Here is a 17,569-nt window from a genome sequence, read left to right on the forward strand (position 1 = left end):
ATGAACTTCAGTTCTGTGAGGTGGTCAGTTTGATTTCACTTTAATTTGATTTGGTTTGTTTACTTCAACTGGACTAGCATATTTGACATTTCCAGAAAAAGAAAATCCAGACACACAAAACCTGTTAATTGTACGAGGTCATTCGAAAGGCAAGAGGAAAGACTGTCAATCACAATTCCTAATCCAGGCCTTAAGATACCAATGCCAAGACCACAGAGGGAATTTGTTTTCAGAACACGGTTTCCATGTTGTGGAGGTCCAGACATCTGGAGGCTGAAAACAAGAGCCCTGTCTTCCTGCTTCTGCTTCTGTCTAATAGAGGATTTCAGATGCATGAATCTTATCAGTGGACCACAGCTGCAGCAAGTCTTAAAAATTCTATATTAATTCTTTTAAAATGTATTTGTATTTATACAACTTCAAGATGTGCTGATTCTAAAGTCAGTTGGCTCTCCAACTGCAATGGTGAGAGGGTATGTGTGTATCAGAATACTGGCATTTTTACAGCCATGTACGCAGGGATGGGCAGCATTCATGATACAGTAAATGTATTTAAAATAAGTATTTAAAATACAAAATAGGATTTTGTCATTTGCTTCCTTTTTTGTATCAAAATACTTTTTATATATGTTTTATATTTTGTATTTACAAAATACTGTAAAATACTTTGCGAGAAGTCTACATAATGATACAACTAGTGCAGGGTACCCGTGATGCAGTCATTCAAAACTATGGAACGCCATATGTGCCAAAACATGTAATCTAGCATTTGCGTTAAGATGACACATTTGTTTTTTTTGAAGTCTGTCTACCCAAATACTGTTAGAACTCTGCTTTTCTGATGTACTTATTATGAAGTATTTGCACTTAACTTGGATAGATGTGTGTGCTGAATGAATCAAATGTGAAGGTAAATATGTAGTGGGATGCTGGCATTGCTGCTCAGGTAAAGGTCTGGAGGATTCCCAGATGACTCCAGATGGAGAGATGCACCACAGCAGAGTTTTAATTTGTTGAAGGGTGAACATGAGCAGATTTTCTTTTTGCGTTTAAAGATTATCCATCTCCCTGGGCTGTGGAGAAGCTGTTAATCCTCCAGATCCAGCATGGCAGACAGGAAGCTATTATTTATTCAACCTGATGTCTCATGAGTCACTGAAGCGTGAGGAATGCTATCAGAGCCGATGAATCATAACTTGCAGGATTGGGATTTAGTTTTTCAGACATTCAATGGATATGAGATCTGGGGTTGTTTTTCATAGAAATCATTCTGTACGTTTGTGGTGCTTGCTTCTGAGTGAATGAGTTTTCTATAAAGACATTTCTGAGCACCTTGTTTCTTGGGTTCAGAAGCAGGACTGTAACCAAGCAGAAGTAGTGGGTGAGAAGTGGCAGAATAATTGGACCTCCTTTTTTTCTTTGATGGAGGAGAAATTAAACTTCACAGCACACACACAATTTTCTACCAGTATACTTCTGACACATGAAAGGGTATTTCTGAAGTCAGATACGTGCTACAAAGACATGGTGCCAGTAGAACTTCATCATGCTGACACTTTTAGAAAGGCCTGCAGCATTTAATAGACGGAAAAAGGAACAAGCTTTGAAGGGTAGAATTGATAGAATGGCCGATTTTTTAACAGCTCTCTAGAGCACAATGAGACCATGTTCCTATCCTCAGCATTCACAAGAGGGGTTAAGCATGAAGTTATGTTAACACTCGAGGTCTGCAGAAATATTTAAACTAAACTAGCAGACAACAGAACAGATGGTGTTCCAGTTTGTATCTCTCCAGCTCCCAGCAGCCTGTCTTGTGTCAATATCTTCCTGATGTCCCTTCTGGTCCAATCCCAGATTTTCTATTGACAGATCTAACTCCAGTAAATCATGCCTTGTTAGCACTGGATTTGCATAAGGCAGATGCCAAGCAATAATGATTCTTCAGCAGAGACTGTAATGAATAAGCCATCTCACAGGTGTCCCTCCCCCAGCCTCCACCATGACGGACATGTCTCCATGTTAACACCAACTCTGGAGTGTGAGATTACCAAGCTACCAACGAGGAAACCACCGTTACATGTTTGTATTCAAAGAGCAATCCACTCCGGAGTTACCATAGAAACAGTGCTATCAGTGCTGAACATATTATTGTTTCTTTATTTCTTTATTTTTTCCCCCAGAGGAGTGGAACAAAACATGTCCTAACAGAATGGTGAAGTGGTTCTCAGTGTGTAGTTACAGGCTGTGTGGAGATGGACCTTGCATAGGCACAAGCTGGTTTAGCCTGCCACTAACACACCTACCAGCCTTGTTATTACACACTCCAACTTACCTTGAGAGTCGAGATGTAAAATGATTTCTCATGATGCAGTACATCGGAAGTCTCCAGATTAGGGCTTTGGGTAGTAAAAAGCCAGCAGGTTTGCAGTCTTTCTGTAACACTTTAATTTGACAAAGAGACCGGACAAGAAAGGCTGACAGGTTTTCCACCTGTCAACATCCTGTGATGAGAGGCTAAAGGGCTCCTATACATACAGTCCAGAACAATAACACAGCACTCCAGGAAGGTCCAGCGCACATCACGCTCCCCTGCCTAACGTCGCTCAACAGTGCCCAGACACATATGAACTGGTAGTTGCGATTAAACCTGCAGCTGTTGCAGTACCATTGTACACAGTAGTCACTGTACAACACAAATTACATATTTTGCGCTCTTGTAATTCTAGATTATAAATGATTCAAATGACATGCTATCAGTGGCAGCAATACACATTGGAACTCACAGACTGATTATGGACATCATATACTAACATACAAGGACTAATATAGCAGATAATAAATGGTATTGGCAATCACTCATCTATAATGTGTAAACAGGTCAAGTCTAGATATTATTGAATGTATTTTTCCATTTAGAGTTTGTGCTGTTTTGATGTCTATTTCAGAACAACTAAACAGTTTTTAATTTTCAACTAGACCAAGCAAAAATTGAACATTATTTAGAAATCAAATTAATTTAATAAAAATGGTCAAACAGTTAATATAGACTTGTTGATGAGCTGTCTGTTTTGAACATTATTCTTATACATTTCTGAATAGCTTTAGAATACTCTGTTGAATGTTCTTCCAGAACTGATCTTTCAGTCACCATGGTTTAGAATGGCAGAACTAGATCTTTCAGTCACCATGGTTTAGAATGGCAGAACTAGATCTTTCAGTCACCATGGTTTAGAATGGCAGAACTAGATCTTTCAGTCACCATGGTTTAAAATGGCAGAACTAGATCTTTCAGTTACCATGGTATAGAATGGCAGAACTAGATGTTTCAGTTACCATGGTTTAGAATGGCAGAACCTCAGTGTGTGTAGTCCGTGAGCCCCAAAAATCTGCCTGATCCTTACAGACCATACTTCTGGAGAAGTTCAGACTGCCACTGTCGCTTGCGTTCAGGAAAGTCCTGTGGGATTGTGATGTTGTGGAAGTCCTGTATGCACTGCCTCATGTCCTCCTCCTCACCAGGCCTCTCCTTCCTCCTGATCAGCCCCCCCCCCTCTCCTCCCGTCAGGGACTGGAACAGCTCGCTGTTGCGCCGCTTGCTGGGCAGCTGCATCCACTGTACTGAGGAGCCCTTCTTGGAGGGGCGACCCAGGGTCAGGGTGCTGGGCTGGCGGGACACGGACTGAAGGGCCCCGCATCCCCCCACCACTACCCCCACCACCGACCCATCCTGGGGGGAGCTGGCCTCCGAGTGGGTCTCCGAGCTGGAGGTGGAGAGCTCGTTCAGGGATGTTCCACTCTCACTGCCCTTGCCGACGAGTTTCTCCTGCTTGTGTTGGTCACAGTCCTGCTTAGGGGACAGCGTAAGGCAAGAGGGCCCTGGCAGACACACCCACAGGTCAGCAGCATTCGGTGTTTTCACAATAGATAAAAGCCTTCTGAAACCATTATTAACACAACCATTGTTTGCCTTCAGAGCTAATTAGTACTCATTAAACATGCAACTGGTTAGTCCTGCCCTGGCCAGAGGAGGGCTCTCTAATCACTACGGTGATCGCAGGGTGGGGCTGGTCACAGTAAACTACAGACAAAACAGGATGAAAACAGACTTAGGCTAAAATCAAGGAATTATTGATATTAGAGGTCCCACTTCAAAGGAAATTAGTTTGTTTAAATTGTTGGTTTTACAGTTCAGAAAATAATATTTAACTTTACTTGGCCAAGCGTATTGAATTGCAATTCTTACGTGCTCTGGGTTCAATTCATATGTGGGAACATTAGGAATACATTCAGCCTTCTAAGCATGCAGGGATAGCACTCAAACTCTTCTGCTTTCCTTCTACAGCCACTCTCCCTGGCTGTCACCTCTGAGAAGATTATTATGGTAGGGAAAATGGCAAGAATCTGTGTTGGAAAGTGAGAGGGAATTAGAGAGGATGAGGGAGAGGATGAGGGAGAAAGGGGATGAGGGAGAGGATGAGGAGGAGAGAAGATGAGAGACAGTATGAGGGAGAGAGAGGATGAGGGAAAGAGAGGATGAGGGAGGGATAGAGGGATGAGGAAGAGAAAGAGAATGAGGGAGGGAGAGAGAGGATGAGGGAGAGAGAGAGAATGAGGGAGAGAGGATGAGAGATAGAGGATGAGGGAAAGAGAGAGGATGAGGGAAGGAGAGAGAGGATGAGGGAGAGAGAGAATGAGGGAGGGAGAGAGAAAGAATGAGAGAAAGGATGAGGGAAAAAATGAGGCAGAGAGATATGTTAAGACCTGTATTGTAATTCCCATTTCATCCCCAAGGTAGAAACATCCTTTTCCGCTGAAATGCATTGTGGGATGAGTAATCTAGGATTTCCATATGTAATGTGTCTCTGTGGCGGGAGCCACTCAGGATTCCTGTGTGCTCGCTGCCCCTGGGACCGTTGCCATTAGAGACGGTAAACCAAACAGCAGCTATGCGCTGGAGGAAACGTTTCACTGCCCACTCACAACCAGGGTTAAGGTTTCACCGCCCACTCACAACCAGGGTTAAGGTTTCACCGCCCACTCACAACCAGGGTTAAGGTTTCACCGCCCACTCACAACCAGGGTTAAGGTTTCACTGCCCACTCACAACCAGGGTTAAGGTTTCACCGCCCACTCACAACCAGGGTTAAGGTTTCACCGCCCACTCACAACCAGGGTTAAGGTTTCACTGCCCACTCACAGCCAGGGTTAAGGTTTCACTTACAGAGCTGAAACAGTGGATGATACTAGCGTGGATTCAAATCATTGCAGTTGTGAAGTGTTGTGAACCTATCCATTGAATTAAAAACAATAAACTGTTTTATATGGTAAGCTGGTTTGTGCAAATAAAGGAAATTCAAATGACCACCACAAACCAAACGTAACTCTGCTGATGTGCGTACCATGTGTTTAGTGATGTTTAAAGTACTGCCGACAAACAGAGGTCTGTCACATGTCACAGCTGGGAACCAGAACGAGATTGGCTTGTGCATCAAAACAGTTGGGGTTATGATGGTTACACAAATATTATTTCTTTTGAGGCTTTTTACAAACCAAATTAATGTATTATTTTGTTTGAATTGAAAAATATATATATATATATATATTGTAGGATTTTACACAGCACTTCTGTCACCCCCATCTCCATGTCTTATTTTTTCTTTTACATTTTCTTGAACTGTTAAAGTAATCTGCAGGTAGTGTCATGGCTTGTGCAAGTATTTGTCATTGCATTAAATTTGACATACGTTGTAGCTAACTAGTTAATGCGGCAAATGTATTTAACCCTACCCACCAAGCCAGGCTGACTGATGGCAACAACCTTGTCTGGAAAAATAGGTAATTTAGTTGGTGTGACAAATCAGACAGGAAGGCAAATATAATTGCAGTAGAAGCTTTCCATGGCATTAATAAAGTGGGTGAGGTGTTTGCTGTAGTAAGCTTTTGTCTGTTTAAATTTTTAATTTTGTGGCAACATAATAAATATTGTTTTAAAATTCTATTAAGTTTGACAATCGTGTGTAGAGTAGACATTTACATTGGCACTTGACTCCATGCCAGACCATGTATCCATGTAGTCATAACCTTTCCTTGTGTTGTCAGGCCAGAGGCTCGGAGCACAGGGACAGAAGACCTGCTGAAACACCAACACAAAAGCTGCCCTTCTCTGCTAGCACTGGCACACTGACAGGAAGAACCCCCCAAAGAGTCCCTGCCAGGCACACTGCTGACTCAGAATGAACTACAAGCTGACCTAGGGCAGCAGGGCACTCCGGAAGGTCAGAGGTCATTTAATCAAGCACCATGACCACCTGTCTCAAGGGCATGACTACTGTAGCTGCACTGGGATGCGCTGAGGGCAATGGAATCTTCCATAAGGTCAGATCAAGTTGAGTGAGCAAAGAAGGGAATCAATATAATTAGCATATAAATACGCCGTCAAGCTGATAGTTTAACTCAACAATGTTCCCAGTCTGGCTTCAGAGCTGAAACGGGAGGCAGGCAGCAACATCACACTAAAGCCTGCCGACAGCCCTGTCCACACTGCTCTCCCCCCTACTCTCCCCCCCTCCTCTCCCTCCTCCTCCTCCTTTACCCCCATCCTCTCCCCCCTCCTCTCCCTCCTCCTGCTCTTCTCCCCCCTCCTCTCCCTCCTCCTTTACCCCCATCCTCTCCCCCCTCCTCTCCCTCCTCCTCCTCTTCTCCCCCCTCCTCTACCCCCATCCTCTCCCCCCTGCTCTCCCTCCGGTTCTCCCCCCTACTCTCCAATGCCTGCTCTTTCTCACCAGACTTACACTCTCCCTGTCAAAGCCTTCATGTTCACAGAAACAAGCCCTTAAGTTCTTGGTTGGTTTGGGGGGAGGGGAGATGAGGGGAGAAGAGAGGTGGGTGGGGGGGCACATGATGGGGAAGTTGGAGTGGAGCTTTTTTTTTATTCATCGTTAACTCGACTGGCTCGGTTTAAGCTTCATTAACACTTCTGAGTTCCTCAGAGGCCAAACAGAGCTCATGATAGCAACTACATGCAGGCACTTGCTCAAGTAACACATACACACACACACTTAACCCTTTCACAGATAGTCAACACAAAACTTCCAGTTCCCAGTGCCAGTATCCCGCCTGGCATGACATGTGTCCACTTACTGAAGAAGATGTACTCGGTGTAGCTGCTCCACACCTTGTCCAGGTCTCGGTACTGGCTGACAAAGGCTGCCGTGCCGGTGGAGTTGCAGGCCACCATGTGGAAGCCGGCGTCAGAGAGACGGTCAAAGGCGTGCTCGAGGTTGGTGAACTTCAGGTAGAAGCGAGATGTGTACTTGTCTGGAGGCCGGTCGGGGTCTCTGCTCTCATTCAGCGTCTCCCCGAACACCTCCTTAGCCAGAGCGATGCGCCCGCACACGGTTATCCGCGCTACGCGACGGAACTTGGCGTCTGCCTGGCTGTCCCTCAGAGTGGTGTAGGAGCCCCTGTAACCGACGGTGATGAACCCTGACCTCTTGTCGGAGAGGGAGGCAGGGTTACGGGCTGCTTGGTGCTCGCTGGCCTGGGAACTCTCCTCAACATCGCTGTGGCAACCCTCGTCGTTCATGGAGGCGTGCCTGGCTAGCCGTGGTCCCAGCAGCCTCTGCAGCTCCCCCAGGTGGAAGTGCTCGGCCTCCCGCTGCAGGCGCTCGCGCTCGGGGAAGTGCTCGGGCAGCACTAGCTGCCGGTCACGCAGAAAGTCCAGCACGTATCGGAACAGGAAGCCGTCGCGATCGATGAAGAAGCGCCCCCGGCTGTCTCGGGGCAGCTCCCGGGGCGGGGACAGGGCAAACATGGCGTGCAGGGTGGTGTCGGGCACGCTGAGCAGGGTGGAGCGCTTGGTCACGTACACCTGTCCTCCCACGTTCAGCTCCACCACCTCGGGGTAGGGGTTGGACACCTCGCTGATGGGCAGGATGCTCTCCTTCATAGCCATGGTCCAGACCTCCAGCAACCTGGAGAACAGCACCTCTCACCTGGACCGACGAGGAGGAGAGGGATTACTCCTGGAGATGCAGCAGAGGTCACAACTTAGTTCACAGAAGAACAGATGCTGAAGTTTAGGAGAGAGGACTACATCCCTCCTTTTTGGTTGTCAAATATGTCAGAGTAAAATACTGCCCGGATGCTGGTCTGAGAGAGGTTGGAGGAACAGGCTTCCCTGGACTCTGTAACCTTGTTTGAGAGAGAGATGTGAGGAGAGACCAAAAGAGCCCTCTACTCCTAGCGTCATTTGCTCAGAGTCTGAGGGAGGACACAATGACATCATCTGTTAAATGAAAGGGGCGGTGCTTGAATAGCTGACTAGTGCCTCTTAAAGAGACAGTACGACTTCAATCAGAAACAGAAACTCATCATTAACACATTGTACTACCTTCCTAATCTGTCCACATCACACAAACACCTGGAACAGGTCAACCTGTCTTCCAGCAAATCATAACTTACGTGTCAACGCTCTTCTCCGCCCTGGTGTGGAGGTGAAATGCTGCAGCCAGGTGAGGAACCCTAAGCTAGAGCGCCACCTGCTGCTCACTGCAGTGTGTCACCAGGACAGGAACACTGTCTAATGTGCAACCATCTATTATCATCATGATGAACTTCATCTACCGTAGCATTCTGTGTAAATCAGAGACTTCAGATTCACCCTTCATCAGGGTCTAGTACACATACATTATATACACATGCATTAATATTAATGAGGTCCCCAAGTATTTAACCAAACAATGGTTCAACCTTTAATAAATGTACAACTTTAACTATTTACAGTTGTAACGGTAGCATGGAGCTACTGTATATGTCAATAAATAACAACAGGGCACTGGTATTGTATTGTCCTCTACTTGTCCTTCCTTTTCAGCACGCTGATGAAGGCGTCTTTGGGAACGTCCACGTTGCCAATACGTCTCATCTTCTTCTTCCCCTCAGACTGCTTCTTCAACAGCTTCATTTTCCGAGTTACATCACCCCCATACTGGACACACACACACACACACTGTGTTACATCACCCCTATACTGGACACACACACACTGTGTTACATCACCCCTATTACTGGACACACACACACACACTGTGTTGCATCACCCCCATACTGGACACACACACACACACACACACTGTGTTACATCACCCCCATACTGGACACACACACACACACACACACACACTGTGTTACATCACCCCCATACTGGACACACACACACACTGTGTTACATCACCCCCATACTGGACACACACACACACACACTGTGTTACATCACCCCTATACTGGACACACACACACACACTGTGTTGCATCACCCCCATACTGGACACACACACACACTGTGTTGCATCACCCCCATACTGGACACACACACACACACACACACTGTGTTGCATCACCCCCATACTGGACACACACACACACACACACACTGTGTTGCATCACCCCCATACTGGACACACACACACACACACACTGTGTTACATCACCCCCATACTGGACACACACACACACACACACACTGTGTTACATCACCCCCATACTGGACACACACACACACACTGTGTTACATCACCCCCATACTGGACACACAACATGGAATGGATGGAGGGATTATTTGGAGCCAAATATTAAATTGTGAGCGGAAAGATTTACTTACACATTTGGCAAGAACATTCTTCCGGAAAGCCTTTATCCTGCCGTATGTTATGTCAAAAGGACACAGGGATCCAAGGTTAACAATAAAAAAAAACACACAAAAAAACAGTAAGGAATACCTCTAAACGATTGAATTTCCACTTTTGAATGTGAACATACAAGATACCCTCTGATGGCCTCGGTAGTCTGCTCATTGAGGTAGTCTGCTCATTGAGGTAGTCTGCCCTGTGAGGTAGTCTGCCCTGTGGGCTAGTCTGCCCTGTGGGGTAGTCTGCCCTGTAAGGTAGTCTGCTCATTGAGGTAGTCTGCCCTGTGGGGTAGTCTGCCCTGTGGGGTAGTCTGCCCTGTGAGGTAGTCTGCCCTGTGAGGTAGTCTGCCCTGTGGGGTAGTCTGCCCTGTGGGGTAGTCTGCCCTGTGAGGTAGTCTGCTCATTGAGGTAGTCTGCCCTGTGGGGTAGTCTGCCCTGTGGGGTAGTCTGCCCTGTGAGGTAGTCTGCCCTGTGGGGTAGTCTGCCCTGTAAGGTAGTCTGCTCATTGAGGTAGTCTGCCCTGTGGGGTAGTCTGCCCTGTGGGGTAGTCTGCCCTGTGAGGTAGTCTGCCCTGTGGGGTAGTCTGCCCTGTGAGGTAGTCTGCTCATTGAGGTAGTCTGCCCTGTGGGGTAGTCTGCCCTGTGGGGTAGTCTGCCCTGTGGGGTAGTCTGCCCTGTGAGGTAGTCTGCTCATTGAGGTAGTCTGCCCTGTGGGGTAGTCTGCCCTGTGGGGTAGTCTGCCCTGTGGGGTAGTCTGCCCTGTGAGGTAGTCTGCCCTGTGAGGTAGTCTGCTCATTGAGGTAGTCTGCCCTGTGGGGTAGTCTGCTCATTGAGGTAGTCTGCCCTGTGGGGTAGTCTGCCCTGTGGGGTAGTCTGCCCTGTGAGGTAGTCTGCCCTGTGAGGTAGTCTGCCCTGTGGGGTAGTCTGCCCTGTGGGGTAGTCTGCCCTGTGAGGTAGTCTGCCCTGTAAGGTAGTCTGCCCTGTGGGGTAGTCTGCCCTGTGAGGTAGTCTGCCCTGTGAGGTAGTCTGCCCTGTGGGGTAGTCTGCTCATTGAGGTAGTCTGCCCTGTGGGCTAGTCTGCCCTGTGGGGTAGTCTGCCCTGTGAGGTAGTCTGCCCTGTGGGGTAGTCTGCCCTGTGGGGTAGTCTGCTCATTGAGGTAGTCTGCCCTGTGGGGTAGTCTGCCCTGTGGGGTAGTCTGCTCATTGAGGTAGTCTGCCCTGTGGGGTAGTCTGCCCTGTGGGGTAGTCTGCCCTGTGAGGTAGTCTGCTCATTGAGGTAGTCTGCCCTGTGGGGTAGTCTGCCCTATGGGGGTTAGGGTTGCGTTGTTGACAGGAAGGACTCACGTCTCTCTTGCGATGACCTTGCTGCCGATGGACGCCTGAACTGCGATCTCAAACATCTGTCTGGGGATGGAGTCTTTCAGGCGCTCACACATGGCCTTACCTGCGCTGTACGCCTTGTCTCTGCGACAGAAACACAGGGACCATCAGCCACACTGACTGAATGAATCCACAAACTCTTGATCTGAAGTTCTACTCTACATACCTCACCTGTGTACTATAGTGGTAAGTTCCTCTACAGGTCGTCCGTTGAGCAAAATGTCCATCTTGATGAGGTCAGCTGCCTGGTAACCAGCCTCCTCGTAGTCAAAGCTGAAACACAGCGACAGCAACACACCGTAGACACACATGTATCTTCATTTACAGCACTCTCAGTAGCCAATCAGAGAGCAGCCCCAGTCTCACCTGGCGTAGCCTGAGGACATGGACTTGAGAAGGTCGTAGAAGTCCACCACCACCTCATTGAGCGGGAACAGGTATTTCATCATGACTCTGTGTTCATCGATGTACACCATGTTCTTCTGCAGGGCTCTGCGATTCTGAGGCAGCAACAATCACAGATTAAATCAAACTAAACCTCCAAACTAAACTATTCAATAGCATTGTGTTTCTTCCTGGTAATCTGTCAATGCTAAACACACGACTGAGGGACCACAACAGCAGATCTCCTGGTCATGTGCTACCATCGCTCTTTATCAGCTGGCGACAACACACTCATACCCACAGGTTCTCCTGCAGGTTTCAGTACGTTCTGAAGAGCCAACATGCAGGTTACAGTACATTCTGAAGAACCAACATGCAGGTTCCATTACGTTCTGAAGAGCCAACATGCAGGTTCCAGTACATTCTGAAGAACCAACATGCAGGTTCCATTACGTTCTGAAGAGCCAACATGCAGGTTTCAGTACGTTCTGAAGAACCAACATGCAGGTTCAAGTACGTTCTGAAGAGCCAACATGCAGGTTCAAGTACGTTCTGAAGAACCAACATGCAGGTTCCAGTACATTCTGAAGAACAAAACATGCAGGTTCAAGTACGTTCTGAAGAACCAACATGCAGGTTGCAATACGTTCTGAAGAACCAACATGCAGGTTCCAGTACGTTTTAAAGAACCAACATGCAGGTTCAAGTACGTTCTGAAGAACCAACATGCAGGTTCCAGTACGTTCTGAAGAACCAACATGCAGGTTCCAGTACGTTTTAAAGAACCAACATGCAGGTTCCAGTACATTCTGAAGAACAAAACATGACAGACATACCAGGCAGAGGCTCATGATCCTACTGATGTAGTCGTCAGGGGCTATAATGGTTCCAAGCACCATGGGTTCCAGGTACTCACTGACGACGCTCCTGTCCGGGAACTGAGCCGGGCTGACAATGGTGATCTCCTGCGCCCCATGCTCCTGCAACACACAACTACCTGCCATCAGGTCTTCACCTAGCAGATGCTTTCATCCAGAGAGGTACTGGGGGGATTTGAACCACGGAGCTCCGTAGATGCTCTACCGCTGAGCCAGACCCATCTTTAGTGGATGTAGAAAGTCTGACTGGTCATGCTCCTAGAACACAAACTGTACAAGGAGCAGAACAGTATGGCCAGTCTGAGTTCTGTTGGGACAAACAATACCAGCCACACGTCTCTGAACTGTGTCCATCTGAACACTGGTGTCATTTGATTGCTGTGTTATCATATTAACTAATACTGGCATCATACTGGTATCATGTTAACATATCGTATAATTCTATGATCATTTCATCATACTGGTGTAATAGAAGCTTCATGATGTGAAGGGTGGATGGGTTACTTTGATGAGGCGGGGCGATGACAGGACGGCTCGGTAAGGCACAGTGGGCGCCGTGACAATGACCGAGGCGTTGTACTCCTGCTCCAGCCTCTGGTTGAACACCTCCATGTGAAGCAGGCCCAGGAAGCCCAGCCTGGAGGGTAGATAACCACACATGTACAGGCCTATCTCCATCACCTCCAACCTACCTGAGGCCTGCCCCTGGAGAGGCCTACCTCCAGCCTGCCTCCCTCCAGCCTGCCTCCCTCCAGCCTGCCTCCCTCCAGCCTGCCTCCCTCCAGCCTGCCTCCCTCCAGCCTGCCTCCCTCCAGCCTGCCTCCCTCCAGCCTGCCTCCCTCCAGCCTGCCTCCCTCAAGCCTGCCTCCCTCCAGCCTGCCTCCCTCCAGCCTGCCTCCCTCCAGCCTGCCTCCCTCCAGCCTGCCTCCCTCCAGCCTGCCTCCCTCCAGCCTGCCTCCCTCCAGCCTGCCTCCCTCCAGCCTGCCTCCCTCAAGCCTGCCTCCCTCCAGCCTGCCTCCCTCCAGCCTGCCTCCCTCCAGCCTGCCTCCCTCCAGCCTGCCTCCCTCCAGCCTGCCTACCTCCAGCCTGCCTACCTCCAGCCTGCCTACCTCCAGCCTGCCTACCTCCAGCCTGCCCCCAGTGCCAGACTGCTGTCTCTCTTCACCATGACGCTGGAGTCGTTCAGGGTCAGTTTCTCCACCGCGCTGCGGAGGGCACTGTAGTCTGATTGGTCCACAGGATACATCCCTGTAGGACACAGAGCTGACTCATCTATCCAATCAAACATGTCATGCGTACAGAACTTTTTACAATCATTGTCACAGAGGGGTTCACAGATGCCCCCAGATCAGTAGTCTGTACCAGCAAACACCATGGGCTTGGCGGGCTTGAACCCTGGCAGGGCCTCCACGGGCTGTTTGAGGCTGTAGAGCGTGTCACCAATCTGGGCTTCCTTCACCTCCTTCATGCCTGCTACCATGTAGCCCACCTGCCCTGCAAACCTGCAGATACCACACAAAGCTAGACTGATGCCTATTTTTAAATAGGATGATCAAACATGGATACAGAGAGGGTTCTAAAGCACATGGACACAGAGAGGGTTCTAGAACACATGGATACAGAGAGGGTTCTAGAACACATGGATACAGAGAAGGTTCTAGAAAACATGGATACAGAGAGGGTTCTCACAGTGTGTTTGTCGGGCTCTCCTCTGGCCTCAAGATTCCCAGCTCGTTCACCTCGTAGGTTTTCCCCAGATATGCTGACACGATTTTGTCTCCTTTACTGACCTGCCCTCCGAACACAGCAATGTTCGCAACCACCCCCCGGTAATGGTCAAAGTTGGAGTCAAACACCAGTGCTCTGAATGGCTCCTCTGTCCTGGCTGTGGGCCTAAGAAGGGTTGGTTTCCATGAGGTTCTGAACATGGATGCACATCGGGGTCTAAACAGCTGGATGGTTGAACATGGATGCACATGGGGGTGTAAACAGCTGGATTGTTGTCAGGGTTACTTGGACTTACGGTGGGATTCTAACTATGACTTCCTGTAACACCTGGTCCACGTTGGTGCCGAGTTTGGCTGAAATCTAGGAGAAGAGTATTAGCACCCCTTTAGGACATTTCATTGTTGAAGATCTGTAGACACTGTTAGTCTATATTATATATTCACTCACCCGAATACATTCCTCACATGGAATATCAAACACCTTCTCAATCTGCTTCTCTACTCTCTCTGGATCTGCATTTTTCAAATCAATCTACAGAAAAACAGACAGAACAACTGTAACTTTCTTCACTTCATTACAGGGACAACTTGAAGACAGCATGAAGGGAAATAAAGACAACCAGCAAATATACAAAATATTTATCACATGGTATTACCTTGTTAATAACAGGAATGATAGTCAGTTGAGCTTCAAATGCTAGATAGAAGTTAGCCACTGTTTGCGCTTGAATTCCCTGATAACAACAGGAAACAATACTGGATGACGGTATAGTAACAGTAATGTAGGCATTGCTTTGGATAAAAGCGTCTGAAATTAATTAGCTGTAAATGCCCTGGTCAACACAATGCCAGATGTCCATGCAGGAGAGCAAACCTGGTTGGCATCAACAATCAGCAAAACTCCCTGACATGCAGAAATCGATCTGGAGACTTCGTAACTGAAATCCACATGGCCCTGTGCCAAAACAAGGAAATGAAGGTTAATTTGGTGCACTGGTGTACAGTACATTCATATTTGATTCTTTCAACAGGCGCTTTCATCCAAAGCCGAATACAGAAGAGCACATAGAAAGTAAAGGAGAGTTCTAACAGTGCTTGAAGAACATGAGCTGTGGTCTGCTTGAAACATGATGTACTGGCAGAGATGGGAATCTTTCTGGTATCAGTAATTTACTTCACTATTTATTAAACTACTTTTTACTTTAACTCCTCACATTCTTTACACAAATATCTGTACTCTCTACTTCTTACAACATTTTAAAGTCAGGCTTGTTACTTTAGTTTTAATCTGTATTTGGTAGCATGATCAATACTTTGTTACTTTAACTATGGTGACCAGATGTCCTCTTTTTGAGACCTATAAAATTCGTCCGTCAGGGATTCCAACATTGTCCGGGATTTTGCCTCGTCGGATATTTGTGTTTCCCTGGGTCTTTCACAAACTATTACGCCCTTACAAGTTTTGGAAAGGGTATTTCCCTTACGTTCCACCTTCTTGCGCGAGCTCTGACTATAGAGAGAACTGTCATTTTGATCAGATAGTGCATGCAATACATGACCAGCTCCCTCCGTCGTCGTCGTCGACACGACAAAGTGTCCTCTTTTTTACAAACTCAAATCTGGTCACCCTACTTTAACTTGAGGGAAAAAGTGTAGCCAGAAACGGGCAGTTAAACATGAGTGTGTACTTCTACTTGAGTGAAGGATGCGTTTACTTTTGCCATCTCTGCGTACTGGAGTATATATGTGAAACATGACGTACTGGAGTATCTATGAGGTTGAGCAGGTAGGTCTGTCCTTGGTGTGTGTAGAACAGAGAGGCAGTCTGAGCCTTAACCGTGATGCCTCTCTCTCTCTCCACCTGCAGCTTGTCCAACACCTGTTTGTTCCTGTCTGTCTTGGTTATGGCCCCTGTTACGAAAAATTATATACAATCATGTGTTCATTCACCAGACACTCCAAAGCAGGGGGATATGAACCTTCTCTCTGCAGTCAAATGCTCTAACCACTGAGCTATAGCTATCCCACCACTTCACACAGTCATCACGTTATGGCTGTGCTGAAGAGGTATGAACTGAACAGGGCTGTGGAATGAAGGGCTGTCAGCCTGGGATTACCCGTCATCTCCAGAAGCCGGTCCGCCAACGTGCTCTTCCCGTGGTCGATGTGAGCAATGATGCTAAAGTTCCGGATCCTCTCCACTGGGAACTCAGACATGTCAAAATGTTTCTTGAAAGAAAATAATAGTTTTAAAAGACGGTCCTCCAAGACCATAGACGTGCCAGAACATATAATATTAGCGGCAGCGGCGGAGGTGCCTACCACCGCGAAATGCCCTGGTCTCAACAAGGTCGAACAAAGTAGCTAGCTATTGTAAATTGTAAAATACAGTTATGTCCGAAACAGTCACTGTCAAACGCAGGTCTGCACTGCGGGTAGAAATACAACTGATTTATTTTACCTTTTCAGGTTGCGTACTGAACATAGTTGTGGCGTTGTTTTGAGAAAACACTGGTACATTTTTCATCCAGCGGTGTCTTAAAATTATGCATGTTGTATGATTGCCCTGGTTCCTCAGTCTTGTTCGAAGGATTCTAAAGTCCAAAATACACCTACAAAACATTGTCTTGTAAGCAAATTGAGAAGAATACAGTGAAAATATCATGTTGAGGGCTGTGATCATGTGTGGGACCAGTAAACCACGTCTAACAGGGGGCGGCCATTTTCCAGATGTCAAAGGTTGTCGCTAGTGCATCATGGGAAGTGTAGTTAAAAGTAAGTAGTTTACACCATTGGAGCGTAAGGTCCCTTACCGCTTAAGTGGCTGTAAAGCAGACCTGAAAATGAGTTAAGTTCATCACACCACAGAAAAATGTGTTGTTAACTACTCATCCGAATGAAAAAAAACACAGACAAGTATGTAAAATTAGGCTTTGAAATCGTGAGAAAGTCTTCTCTGCTTGAGACTGGGAAAGGCCTATTGCCTCAAGGAGCTGAAGCTCCGCCCCCTCAAATTTATTGAATTTAGCAACAACAGCAACAACTAGTTAAATCAATTGCAGATATAAGAACAGACCTACCTGCAGCCTCTGAGTGTTTTATGTGTTAATTACTTTGTCTTTACATTGTACCAGCTGAGTAACAGAACGCAGGTTACATATGAACCGTCTGTGATCTGACGTAGATAGGTGGCTGTGACGTAGGTAGGTTGGGTTTTGTCCCGCCTATACAAAACCTGAGCTGAAAACGGTTGAGAAACTGTTCAACGGTCTAACTTCATATTTCAGTGCGACAACGTTTTCGCGCTACACATGCTTTCAGCAACTCATTTCACACGTATATAATGTAGTGAGAAGCAAATGATGAAATTTGCTTTACAGCACCTTTAAAAATGGTGTCGTCAATGTTATTGAGAAGCACTTTTTGTCATATTTGCCAAGATAAACTTCACATCTTGATAGTACGGTTTCATTTGGGGGGATGTAGCCTACTCTTATTAGGGGGGGTCTGTAG

At 47.1% G+C, this 17,569-nt stretch overlaps 2 protein-coding genes across 3 annotated transcripts; both read right to left on the reverse strand.

Moving 5' to 3' along the window:
- Positions 1-2,437: 2,437 nt before the first annotated feature.
- On the reverse strand, positions 2,438-8,583 carry kctd8 (potassium channel tetramerization domain containing 8). The gene is made up of 2 exons (XM_084672963.1): positions 7,141-8,583; positions 2,438-3,876 (listed from the first exon to the last, which is right to left on the reverse strand). The coding sequence occupies exons 1-2, from the start codon at positions 7,952-7,954 to the stop codon at positions 3,398-3,400; spliced, it is 1,293 nt and encodes a 430-aa protein (XP_084529089.1). The 5' UTR covers positions 7,955-8,583; the 3' UTR covers positions 2,438-3,397.
- A 146-nt stretch (positions 8,584-8,729) lies between these two features.
- Positions 8,730-16,780, reverse strand: guf1 (GTP binding elongation factor GUF1). Of its 2 annotated transcripts, none has more exons than XM_084671181.1 (17): positions 16,518-16,780; positions 16,174-16,285; positions 15,819-15,967; positions 14,931-15,011; positions 14,713-14,790; positions 14,505-14,588; positions 14,353-14,417; positions 14,019-14,222; positions 13,692-13,831; positions 13,454-13,577; positions 12,834-12,966; positions 12,288-12,431; positions 11,434-11,567; positions 11,239-11,340; positions 11,032-11,151; positions 9,662-9,698; positions 8,730-8,989 (listed from the first exon to the last, which is right to left on the reverse strand). In XM_084671181.1, the coding sequence occupies exons 1-17, from the start codon at positions 16,737-16,739 to the stop codon at positions 8,855-8,857; spliced, it is 2,064 nt and encodes a 687-aa protein (XP_084527307.1). In that variant the 5' UTR covers positions 16,740-16,780; the 3' UTR covers positions 8,730-8,854. The 2 variants fall into 2 exon arrangements, with proteins under 2 accessions (XP_084527307.1, XP_084527970.1); XM_084671844.1 differs by lacking the exon at positions 8,730-8,989 and adding an exon at positions 8,998-9,584.
- Positions 16,781-17,569: the final 789 nt, after the last annotated feature.

This window comes from Hypomesus nipponensis, chromosome 1 (genome assembly GCF_054491055.1).
Source record: "Hypomesus nipponensis isolate SF chromosome 1, ASM5449105v1, whole genome shotgun sequence".
NCBI lineage: Eukaryota > Metazoa > Chordata > Actinopteri > Osmeriformes > Osmeridae > Hypomesus > Hypomesus nipponensis.

Excerpts from the sequence above, each read along its gene's own strand:
- kctd8 (XM_084672963.1), bottom strand. The coding sequence starts at position 7,954 with ATGGCTATGAAGGAGAGCATCCTGCCCATCAGCGAGGTGTCCAACCCC. Across the intron at positions 3,877-7,140 it reads CACCGAGTACATCTTCTTCA|GGCCCTCTTGCCTTACGCTG; the intron begins GTAAGTGGACAC and ends TGTGTCTGCCAG.
- guf1 (XM_084671181.1), bottom strand. The coding sequence starts at position 16,739 with ATGATCACAGCCCTCAACATGATATTTTCACTGTATTCTTCTCAATTT. Across the intron at positions 13,832-14,018 it reads GAGAGCCCGACAAACACACT|GTTTGCAGGGCAGGTGGGCT; the intron begins GTGAGAACCCTC and ends TGGTATCTGCAG. Across the intron at positions 11,152-11,238 it reads CTTACCACTATAGTACACAG|AGACAAGGCGTACAGCGCAG; the intron begins GTGAGGTATGTA and ends TTTCTGTCGCAG.